We start from the raw sequence: 13,089 nt of genomic DNA on the forward strand, positions 1-13,089 counted from the left end.
CCTCAGAAGTTTCCCATTAGTCTCACAGTCACTTACACCGACTGCCCAAAGTGTCAACGAAAGTCCTGAAAGGTTTAAAAAGTTTGAGCCCAGCAGACATGTGGACAGACTGATGCCACCATCCCTGACATCTGGGCTGAGCTGAAGGAGCAGAGAAACATGGTAATGGAACAGAGTGTGCGGCTGACAGTCATCAAGACTCAGTGTCAATACCGGAGAGACAAAGCAGCTGAGATGTGGAGTGAGAACACACATCTAATGTTAGAACAGGCATTACACAGTTTATTAATCACTTTAAAAGGCATCTATGTAATTGTGAACAGTATTTAACATGTTCAATTGAATGACTCAGTTCATGCAGTGACAGGTTTAAGTAACTACATATAAAATAAAAATCAAATATAAATCAAATCACATTAAATGAACTCTAGAATTCTGGAAGAGGACGCTAAACCAGTGCTGAGAGTACCAGTTTACATGTAATGCACACAGATAAAATGGGTGTTACATGGAGTTATTGAGACTCAGCCATTTCCTGGACCTGGATATTTTTTCCCATTCATCTATAGCTATCTGTTACCTGTAGTTTCTAATTTGAGGTCATTGACATCGAGCACATTGCTTAAGATTCATCTCTAATACAGGGTGTTAGGAAGGATCAGTGGTATTATGAAGTTAGAAAACCTAGATCCAGAAAGACCAACGACCCAGATTCAAGACTGTCTTTCTCACAACCAACTAAGACCAAGTGATATCCCGCTGGTTTCAGAGGTATGTGTGTGTGTATTTGTGTTTATCTGTCTATGTTCAAGTGTGCATGTATTGCATTTCTATTGATTTCAGCTATATTCGCCTTGAGGGATCAATGATGCAGAGAGTAGCATCAGACTGGTGCAATGTTGAGAGGGAGAGAGAGCTAAATAGCGTACATACTTGAATATAAAAAGTAAGATTTTTTTTTTTAATGAAGGACAATCACTGTCACCAATTCTTGAGATATGACGTTGAAATTTTGTCATAATTAGCGGATGAATTTTTGAGTTATGGCCAAAAACAGGTCACAGTGACCTTGGCCTTTGATCACCAAAATCTTATCAGTTCATAATTGAGTCCAAGTGGGCGTTTGTGCCAAATTTGAGGATATTCCCTGAATGTGTTCTTGAGATTTGTTCAGGAGAATGAGATGGACCAGGTCACAGTGACCTTGACGTTTGACCTCCAAAATCTAATCAGTTCATACTTGAATCAAAGTGGTTGTCTGTGTCAAATTTAAGGATATTCCCTGAGGGTGTTCTTGAGATATTGTGTTAATGAGAATTAGACAGGCCAGATCACAGTGACCTTGACCTCTGACCTCCAAAATCTAAACAGTTCATACTTGAATCCAAGAGGAAGTTTATGCCAAATTTAAGGATATTCTTTGAAGGTGTTTTTGAGATGTGTTCATAAGAATGAGACAGGCCAGGTCACATTAGCCTTGACCTTTGACCTCCAAAATCTAAGCAGTTCATCCTTGAATTCAAGGGAACATTTCTGCCAAATTTGAGGACATTACCTGATGTTCTTGGGATTCATTCATGAGAATGAGACGGACCAGGTCACAATGACCTTGATGGTTGACCTTCAAAATCAAAATAGTTTATACTTTAATCCAAGTAGATGTTTATGCCAAATTTGAGGATATTCCCTGAAGGTGTTTTTGACATTTGCTCAGGAGAATGTGATGGGACAGGTCACAGTGACCTTTGCCTTTCATCACCAAAATCTAATCAGTTCATCCTTGAATCAAAGGGGATGTTTGTCCCAAATTTGAGGATATTACCTGAATGTGTTCTTGGGATTTGTTCAGGAGAAGAGATGGACCAGGTCACAGTGACCTTGACGTTTGATCTCCAAAATCTAATCAGTTCATACTTGAATCAAAGTGATTGTCTGTGCCAAATTTATGGATATTCCCTGAAGGCGTTCTTGAGATATTGTGTAAATGAGAATTAGACAGGCCAGGTCACAGCAACCTTGACCTTTGACCTCCAAAATCTAAACAGTTTATACCTGAATCCAAGGGGATGTTTGTGCCAAATTTGCACTACACAAAAGTTTGCAGAATGACAAGACCAGAATAATAGCAGTAGTATATTTTAGATGATAGATATATTAAAGATGTCAATTATCACAGTATTTTAGTGGAGTAATGTTCTTTTTGCAAATAGCCAAATAAATTATTATTACAGGAGCTAGTTAAAGATCTGTATTATTTATCTGTATGAACTGCGAAATCTGTAAAATATGTTTTATGGGACCTCAACTAAAGCACCGAGATGGTCACTCCTTCATAGAAAACACATAATGGGCTCAGGCAATGATAAGTCCCCCTGATAAGATGGAAATAGCAGTGAGAATTATTAGAGTAGATAGGAGGTGGCCAGGTGAATACTAATCAAATTCTCAGAGGTAGAAACTGATTACATGTATATCAGAAAGTAATATGCAACAATTATTATATTATCACATTACACATGGGGAAGAAGCATTATTTATGGCTGCTCCTGAGTGTTTTTGTTTTTATCTAATCTCCCTGGCAGCATGTTGGGAATATTACAAAGTGCAACAAATCCTTGTAAGACTGTCCAGTGTGGATTTTATTTCTGCAACATCACCACTCTACTCCTCTTCCTGCTTACTTTCCTTGCTCCTCCCATCCTTACTGCTCCTCTTTTCTGCTCCCCTTTTCCCATCATTTTTCTACTCTCCTCTCCTCTTCCTTCCAACTGTTTCTATTACATATTGATCCTCTATGTACAGTATAAATGAATTTTGTCTGCTATAAATTTATGGGGCCCTCTGGCATTCATGAATTTATCCTCCCCCCGTCTCCTCCACTCCTAAATATTCGCTCCTCCGAGGTAGTTTGAGGAGCTTTGCACGTCTTCACGGGTGGCAATATGCCAACCACACAAAGCCTGAGAATACAACATATTAAGCCTTTGCCTATACACACACAAACACAGACAAACACAGTGCACAAAGGCACAGCGACACACACACACTCAGGGGGAATAAAACAATATAACATTATAATCAGGGGTGGCTGTAGTATGTATTCCCCCTCAAATCTGTGCCTCAGGCCGTTCTATTATTGTAATGCCTTATACGCTTCCTATTCAGACTGTGTGGGTAACCTTGTGTGTGTGTGTGTGTGACTGATAGTAATTCTGCATCTCAAAGGATCTGATGTTATTACTTCTAGCTAAGTTGATGGGTGTGAACGCACGCATGAAAGAACCCACAAACACTCACACGGTTTTAACATACTAAAATATTTCTGCTTTAGACGAGGCTGAATCAAACAGTTTCTGCTGCCTGTGGTTTCATCTTATTTCGCAACGAGCCTCGCCTCTCACTGAGAGTGATTTTGTGGGATGACACATTTCCCTGGTGGTGTCAAATAGGCCGATTTACAGAAATAATGAAGGAAAGAAATTAATGTAAAATGTGCAAAAGAGATGGAGAGCAAGGGAGCAAAGCAGTTGAAAGAGTTATTCTGGCATAGCATATACCTCTTTTATAAAGCTGTGAGTGAGAGGAAAGTCACAATACAATATACCATAATAACATACAAGTGGTGCAGAGAGTTTTCTTGAAGCTATACAAACATATTTAATTCATCAAGATTAATTATCGCTACTTACATATTTTGTCTTCTTTGACAATCAACCAGGAGTACAATAACATATTCCCTCACTCTGGAGCATGAGAACCTCTTAGGAAATTAGATTCCTCCGTCTCCGTTAGAGACAGTGGAGTATTGTTTCCATGGAAACAATGCTGGTGCCCAATAATCCGATAATTAATCAAGAGGGTGATCAGAGGATAGCATCTTCAAAAACATACTCAAAGACAAATACCAACACTCATCGCCTATCTGTGTCAGGTACAAATGGAGCCTTTTTCCACTGGCTTTGGTTCATTGGCTCATTTCATGATATGTAATGTGGAAAGTAGGGGTTTGATTTATATTTGGGCACATGAAAACATGCTTCGGTCCAGCTGTATGGCCATCAAGGCAACATTTTCCATCCCCACTCTAACAAAGCTGTTGTGTAATTCTACCAAATGAGTGATGAGAGCAAAAGAGAAGAGAGTTGGAGAGCTAATGAGTAAGTAAAAGCAAAGTGATGGGGAAATTAGATCAGAGCCTCTGCAGGAATCACAACTAAGTATTCTCTTATTGAAGCACATGCAATGCACACACACATACTGTAAGGAGACAATCCTATGTTCTCTCAAAGGCCTCATTGTCTCTAGTTTCATCCTCGATCTGCTTGAGAGGAGGGATAAAACGACAGAAGTTTTCTCAAAGGAGAGACGAGCATGTTTCCGCAGGTCACAAACAGCCTTAGGGCAAATACTTGCTCTCTCCCTCTCTCTCTCTTTCTCTCTCTCTCTCACAGACACACACATATCTGTAGACCCACACACATTTTGAATATGTGTATACATAGGGGGTTAATTTGCGTGTGCTCCTAGTAGCAGGTGTGATCTACTGTACCTGTCGCTCTGTCTCCAATCAGGAAGAAAAATTAACTTTAATGACCTGGGACCCGCCGTGGACAGAATGAGGTTATGAAGAGATATTCAGGTGATTGTTACGCCATCAGAGATATGAAGCTTTCACGCACCACCTCCCTTCCTCCCTTTTTATACTGCACCTGCTGATTCACTTGGGCTTTACAGAAAACCCTTCAGAAATTACAGGCTGGTCGTTTGAGGGTAATGCTCATAACACAGTCATGCACAGGTTGATGAAGTATCCCATTGGTCCAGCCCTAGATATCCCCCTCTTACAATATATGCACATGAAACACCACCACAAACAAAAGTAGACTCCAGAGCAAACACCTCTGTGAGCCTGGATGTATTCTACAGAATATTGTGTTAGCACACGTTGTCTGGCATTACTGACACACTCTTCCGGAGCAGAAACAGAATGACATGGGCATCCTATTGGCATCTTATTACTCACCACCTGTGGGAAATGCCCAACATTCATTTGCATTTTTGCCTTGGTTTGATCCGCCAACTCCTGAGATAAACAAATATCTGGGTCTCATCGGCTTGTTAGATGTTTGTCTCTAAATTAGGCTCTCAGTTATTCCATCTCTCCACTTGTTCGTACAAAGCAGCAAATTGGAAATGAAATGAAAGCTGCAAACTGGGGTGCTTGTTCTTAGTGGAAACCATGGTGCCTGGAACTCCTTCACTTTAATTCATCTGATTCAGTGTTAACATGAGAAAAATTTAATACAACAGTTACCGAGGGTTAAAAAGAAAAGGATATAAAAGATTAATATGGTTCCATCATTAATTTATCCACCTTAAAATGGTTTAAATTTAGACAAGGTGGCTTGGTTTTATTTTAAAGTAGGTGGGGAAATGCTCACACATTTGGCTCACCTGTTCCCACATCACATTCACACTGTGGTAAATATCAAGTGGTGCGTGTGATGCTGCTGCTGCACAACGCTTCACCTAATCATATTTCTCTAAAGACTCTCCCCATTACGTTTAAGAGATCAGATAAAAATCAAAGACTGATACATTATTGACACAAAGTGTGCCTCCTGGTGAGTGGTTAATGCCCCAGCGTGCTAAAAAAAAAAAAGTCTTCATGCACAAGCACGAGAAAGGGGACGCTGTAGGCTGCAGATCAGTGGAGTAAGTCTGTATGGTGTTACCTTCAAGCAGATGCCTGATTATATGTATGAATAAGCTTTCGCTAAATAGCTTCATAAGCAATCTATCCCCACTGGGAAAAGAAAACTGGATTGTGTAGTCTCCCTAAGAAGCTCTCTCTTCTCGCTCACTCCCCTTCTTAGCGTGTGCACATCTGCACGTCTCTCCCCAGTATATTTGCCATTAAGAGGGACTAAGCATTTCATTACAAGTCTGCTGAGCTCCCACTGTGTCATTGAAGCCAGAAGCCAGTGTGGCTTTCTTTCTGGGAGATACTAATAACTGAATCAAAGGAGGGAGCGTGTGTTTGTGTGTGCACGTCTATGTTTGTGTGTCTGTATATTCTGGTAATACTGATGTAATCGCAGGCTCAAGCCCAATTAGCCTAGAGGGTAACTCTGTAATAATCCCTACCCCTGGGCATAATGGCCTATTAAAGCAGCAGTGGACAGAATAAATGAGTGTGTCTAAGGAAAGAGGGAGAGAGAGGGAGCGGCAGGAAATACGAGCAAAAGAAGAAGGGGAGGGTAAGAGCGGTGGTAGGACAACAGACAGACTTGTTGAAAATGAATTTAATTTCAGTATTATTTTTACCTTGATGTTAAGTATGTTAAAAATTTCAGCTTTTGCACCGCTGTTTAATTCGAATGTTAAAACAGCCGGACCTTGCCACAGGGCAGAGCTCATACTATTATTACACATCTTTAAACATGCTTTCATTTAACAGGTGTCAACAGTTTTAGTCAGACTTGTAAACTGGTTTATTTTGTTGACTGTCATTCATGCCGGAGGAAGCAGAAAAATGGGATCTCATAGCCACAGCTTCAAAGAAACCTTTGTGTGTTTAATATGTTGGAATACCTCTTCTACCATTGGACTACTTGTTCGTGTTTTTGGGCATAAGCATCACATTCTCACTCTGACTTCGTCATGTTTGGTCATGGACTTTCCACTTCCACATACAACGTGCAAGGTACCCTGAGTGCGTTGGTTGTTGATGTTCTGGGACACCGTGTCAAGTTCCTTTCCTTTAAGGTACACTTGTCGGTACAACACCGCGACTGGACTTTTTTTTTCCGTCAACGGCAAACACACATAGTTGGATTTAGGCAACAAACCCAAGTGTTTGTTGAACCCATCCACCACCCCTCCTGCCGACGGCCGGTTGCCTTTAAGCTGTAATGGCAACCGGCTTCATATCACGCTGATGTTAAAAGACGCCTTTCTTCGTTGGTTTTTGACGCTACAAGTCACTGCCCAAGCGCCGCATTTTGACGACTTTGGAGTGAGACCTTGCTTGCACAAGAGTAAATAAATCCAGACCATGTCAAGACAGAGTCTGTGGAAAGATGTGATCGAACCCAGACCAAGAGAAATATCTCAGTTAAGATTAGAACTGTATTGTTTTGATTGGACAATGTAGCTGTGTGCAAATGCTTTCAAAGTAAAGATGGCATTGTGGGATTATTTTAAAATAAAAGCAAAATACAAATAGATGCTTAATCCTTGTTACTCCTGTAGATGTTAAAAGAATAAAAACATATTTGAGTGACTTTGGAAAAGTGTCAAACTGATAATACTAAGGTAGAGTAATGATTAAAATTGAGGGTAAAATTAAATCCTGGAAAAAAAATTAGAAAAGTTAGAGTTTCAGCCAACAGTAAATGCACCCTTTGCAAGCTTCAAGGCAAGTTTCCAAATGTGAACATGGTTTTTAACTGTATCAAAAGACCAAAATACCAGCCTGAAACTTTCCACAGAGATGCCTCTCCTCATGAGGAACAAATTTGCCTCAAGAACCCATAACTTCCGGTTATATAGATTTTCCTCTATTTTGATTTTTTTGAAAAACACTTCGATCTCTTCCTAGGAAGTTTGACCGATCTGCATGAAACCCGGTGAACATAATCTAGGGACCAATATGTAAAGTTCCCTCTTGGCAAAAGTTGGAAAACTCACTAAAACTGAGCTTCTATAAGGCAATGAATATTGCGGAGGGCGTGGCTCATCACATAAAGGTGTATAACATCTCAAGGGTTTCACCCATCACCACGCAACTTTGTAGGCATATGACCACACATAATCTGAGGGGACCCCTCCATTATTGACCCCATCAAACAAAATGGGGGCGCTAGAGAGCTCATTTCTTATCTAGGCCTAACCGCCATATCGATTTTTACTAAACTTGGTAGATATGTAGAACAGGACGCCTCAAGGTGACTGGAGAAATTTAACTCTAACTGGCAACTGGGTGGCGCTACAACAACAGAAAAATGCTTAAAAATGGCTAAAATGCAATCGATCGCTGTGGCTCCCCCTGTGGACCAATGTTTTTTTTTTCCCCTAATTTTTGGGATGACTAAGTCACGGTATGGTATGCTGTACATAATCACAGAAACTGTCAGTGTGTCATTCTGTCAGTCAGTCATTCTGTCTGTCCCATGTTTTTCTACTCACTGACGTGGTCAATCTATGTGAAACTGCACATAGGCATTGAGGATTGGCATAGGTAGAAGGTGACAAAGCTACCAATGGGTATGGACTAGTATTTTGTATTCTTGTTAGTGGTGCAATGACCTATCGATATGGATCAATATATCAATTTAATTATCGATGTAAAGAAAACATTGACCCATATCATCATCATCAGGATATGCCTGTATTTTAAAATTCCATGTGACCTTCAAACAGTGACAGGCAGATTACAGCAAGCAGCCAAGAAAAGACGCACATCATATGTTAACAATGCCATAAAACACTCTGGAAACATGCCGTACCTGCCCAGCCCGGGCATCTCACTCTGCTAACTTATAGCAGCAACACAGCAACATCAGCTGCAAAAACATGTATGCAGGCTGCAATTCAACTGTGCTGTTGTGTCGTCAGGGGATGTGGACCTTAAACAAACTGTGAGTAAGAGGATGTATAAATAATACATGTAATTTCTTAAGCTATGAGTAGAGGAATAGAGATGCTAGACTAATATATGCAATGTGAGAGTGCTTGAGCTAATAATGGATGACTAGCAAAAAACACTTGTTTTGTCCATGAACCCTGACAGTTAGTGTTAAGCTGAATTTTATACTTTTGTTAAATGATGCATGTTTTATGGCTGTTGGGAGAAGTTTGCCTTCAGGGCTTGAAGCCAGACAGACCTGAAGTTTTAGGAAGAAAGATGATGGTTTTGGTAAAAATTGACTTCCTGTCAGAAAGCCCTGAAGGTTAACTTATCCTTGTAATGTGTCATTTTAGAGTAAGCTTTACTGCACCTAACCAACTATTTATATCATTTATGTGCTATATTTATCTTTTATGGCTAAAAGCAAAAAAGAAAGTGGTGGCAGCTGTGACAGATTGCAGTAAATAGACTTATGATATTGTCTCATATCAATCGCAGACGCCTGAATTGAATCAAAATCCTATCGTAGCAGACTTTGCAATATCCGCAAATGCTGCATCGCAGTCTAAATAACTGATACAATATTGCGTTGTGATGACACTAGTGATTTACACCCATGATTCTTGTGTGCCCTTCCGTGAGGTGAGCGTGTGCGAGGGTCTCTGTGTATGCAAACAGGTTTGCACCAGGAAGAGCAGATAATCAGTAGACGTCTCCAGCAGGTGACAGGCCCTAAGTGGTGACAGCTCCCTATTAAGAGCCAAGATGGCGTCGGCTCAACACCAGTGGAGGCACATCCTTCTCCTCTCCCAACCGGCCACCAGAGCACGTGTACACAGAGTGTTTGAAACCTGGTTGGTGTTCTGCTGGAGGTAGTAGGGGTGGGCTGCCTATTTCATTAACTTTGTTTTCTCCTGTTTAATTAAGCTAGGGAATTTCTCAATTATATTTTGTTTTTTTTATTTGGCTGTTCCATAAGTTAGATTTATTTTGTTTGTTTTGTTGGCCCTGGCCCACCCCGAAGTCTGATTAAAATACCTCTATGTTCATATATAATGCAAGTTAATTAAATTGTTTGCACAGTGAGGTGTCTTTGTGGCTGCTTGGGACTTAGGGCTTGGTTCATGTTCTCTTTTGGTCACTCACTCCATGACACTTTTATTATTAGTTATATTGATTGATTAGAACTTATTAGAGTCATAGTGGAATACATCGTCTTGCTTGTTCCTTGGCCAGATCTTATGCTTGAAGGTAAATGTAGTAAATTTGTGTTGTGTGTGTGCATCTGTGGACAAACTCACCTGACGATAGGTCGACCCGGTTGTTTGTGCTCGCCCTCGTCACGTTGACATGGACTACGACCTTGCTGTCCTCAAGTGAGATCTCCATCGTGCCGTCATCAAGATTACTGAAGAAGAGGAGCCCGTCGGGGTTCCATGTACGAAACTGGAAGCTCACAGATATCGTGTCATGATTGGCTCGACCAGGCAGCTGCAGGAAGCTGGTCGCATTAAAAAAGACCGGGAAGGTGTGGGTCTCCACACAGGAGAAGGACAGGTTACGCTGTCAAGGCACAGAGTTAGAGAAAGAGAGACACCAACAAAAATAAGCATAAGAAACTTTTTAATCGGCCTTCACAGAGAAAAGTTAAAAACAAAGCTAACCCTTTAAATGTGAGCTTGTATGTGTAGTTGTTTGAATGTTTTAAATGCCCTTACACTTTAGTAAATCGTGTATTCATTCGCGAGTCTTTTGAATCCAGCTTCTGCATGTTTACCTTCAGATGTACCTGACTGAAGCTCGATTCAAAGACTGATGCTGCTACACTGCACAAAAATGTCTCTTTATGGCTCACCCTGCCTTTGAAACCACGGTGGAACAGGAACCTGGGTGATGTTTGTGCGCCGGATGAAAACAAACACAACGGTGGAATTTAGGCACTAATTACCATTGAGCTTCTCCAACCTTGTGCTCTGAATCAAATCATTAGCAAACGCACAGTATTGAGCTGCCTTACCAACTTTAAATAATTCCTGATTGCCTCTGTCTGTGTATGTGTGTGTTTCTGAAATTTGAGCGCAGATCTGTGTTGATTAGAAATGAATGGCTGTGTGAGTCATCAGGGAGAATTAAAGGCGCGGCTTTAACGAACTTGATTAGTGTCTCCATTTGTTCAATCAGTTCACCAAAGATCGAAGAAGATACAGTGGCTGTCCACTGCTGGAGAGGAACAGGGGAAGTGGAGAGACACGAGCTCTGAGACTTTACAGTCTATCAAAGGCTGTTCAGTAACTAATTTTAAGGATGGCAAAACACTTAATGTGCTTAAGTTACATTCAGCAGTCATCCAGAGTGCAGTGCATTTGATGAGGAGAAGAAAGGCATTTAATATGTTCCTTATTCTGTTGAGATTAAAAAACAAACTGAAATTCTGTCTTTGTAGGTCACAGTGAAATGGCAGCCATGATATCAAGAGCGAGCGCAGAGACAGGAGGCAAACACATGGAGGGGCCACTGATGGGTCAGTTGTATCTGATTAATTATGAATCTGTTCAACTATTTCGGTATGGTGAATAATTTGCCCCCTCACTCAGGTCAGATACAGAGTAAGTGTGACAATAATGAGCATGTTCAGTATTCAGCTGCTTTCATAAGTATGTTATTTTAAGCTCCTTAGATTTATGCATTTCGAGCTGAGTCGTATTGTGTGTCTATCAACCCGTTCTCACCCCCAGGGTCAAATGCGGCAGCCTGGTCAGTGGCCCTTGGCGTCTCATACCAACACACAACGCTCCCCTTTAGTGTCTGTATGAGTTGCACCAGCCTTTCAGCTAATTCCAATGTAAACCTATCTGCAGCTTTGATGAAAAGAGCAAGAAGATCTGCATAGGGTCGGAGAGGTGTGGTGGATGGGTCAAACAAATAGCCCTTTTACCCAGGTAGGGTGATACATGTAATGAACAACTTTAATGCTTTTCAAGGCCTTTCCAAGATAATGAAAGACTTCAGCCAAATTTAAGTCAGATTGTTTAAACAAAGGTGAAGTATATATGTGGTCCCGTGCAGAGGTGGGTTTTATGTTGGATGGTTAGAAGAGAGAGTTGTGGCCCAGACACTTCAAACCAACATCAAAGAACTAGGGACGCTAAAGCTGGCTGTTGTTCAACATATTGAATCGGTCAAAAGAAAAAAAAAAAAAAAAAGCCACAGGGGCAGACTGCTGTGGGACACACCTCCAAAACTAGAGCAGCAGACACTCATCAATCGCCCGAAATTGACCTACGGCCAACCGTCAGCTTGGTATGTCAGGGCCCTAAGTTAAAACTACATTTTGCCAATAGGTAAGTGCAAGTCTAAAGTAAAAAGACAGTAGCTATGAGAATGAGTGGTAGGTTTAAAGATTTGCAGCATCAGAAATGCTGACTTTCACGCACACGAGCATGACTCATTTTGACGAAGAGAAAGTAAAAGATTGATAAAGGATATAAGAAAAATTGTGGCGATTAAGAATTCACAAATTTAGGACTATTTAAAGACTTTCAAGGCTTAAAGGGATAGTGCACCCAAAAATGAAAATTCAGCCATTATCTAGTCACCCATATGCCGATGGAGGCCCTGGTGAAGTTTTAGAGTCCTCACATCCCTTGCAGAGGTTGGCGGGGGGAGTGGCTAGCACACCTAATGGCAGACGGCGCCCCAGACTAACGTCCAAGAACACAAAATTGAATCCACAAAGTATCTCCATACTGGTCATCCGTGATGTGCATCCAAGTGTCCTGAAGCCGCGACATAAAAAATTGTTTCGAAAAACATCATATGAACTCTGTTTTTAGCCTCACTGTAGCCTGTAGCTCTGACTGCTTCTCTGTGCTCCGCGTTCAGGTGTGCACGCTTGCGCGAGACCAGCGAAAGCATGAGCTTTGCTCACCCGTGTTTACATCACGTGACACGTGCACCGCAGGGAGAGACAACAATAACCACCGAGCTAAAAGATAATTTGCACTACGGTCTTTTAGCAAAGGACATCCCAACATGTCTGAAGACTTTGAAACTGAGGAGGAACAGCATTTCTTTGTTGAGCCGTATTTGTTTGAGCCCGAGTATACGGACGCGGAACTCAGGCTACTGGATGAAGCAGCCGCCGCAGCTCATGAGCCTAACCCTCAGCCAGCTGCAGAATACCGGAGTCGAGCACTGGAAACCTGGTGGTGTAGTTGTTTCAAATGCAAAGCAATGCCAGTGGATGAGGAAAGCCTTTGCTGCTCAGACTGGGAATTTGGAAAACTTCACCAGGGCCTCCATCGGCATATGGGTGAGTAGATAATGGTTGAATTTTCATTTTTGGGTGCACTACCACAATTTAATTAAAGACGTTTTAAGACATCTTAAGGATCTGCAGACACCACGTCCCATGTGAAAACAAAAATTCAACGTTGAGTCAACATAGTCAACATTAT

General features: G+C 41.2%; 1 protein-coding gene across 1 annotated transcript in view; it reads right to left on the reverse strand.

Moving 5' to 3' along the window:
• The window catches only part of cntnap2a (contactin associated protein 2a), a 462,042-nt gene that overhangs the window by 199,813 nt on the left and 249,140 nt on the right, over nt 1–13,089 (reverse strand). The window contains exon 9 of the mRNA XM_049564641.1: nt 9,934–10,195. Within this exon, the coding sequence (XP_049420598.1) occupies nt 9,934–10,195 (262 nt within the window). The remainder of the gene's footprint in view (nt 1–9,933; nt 10,196–13,089) is intronic.

This window comes from Epinephelus fuscoguttatus, linkage group LG21 (assembly GCF_011397635.1).
Source record: "Epinephelus fuscoguttatus linkage group LG21, E.fuscoguttatus.final_Chr_v1".
Lineage (NCBI taxonomy): Eukaryota > Metazoa > Chordata > Actinopteri > Perciformes > Serranidae > Epinephelus > Epinephelus fuscoguttatus.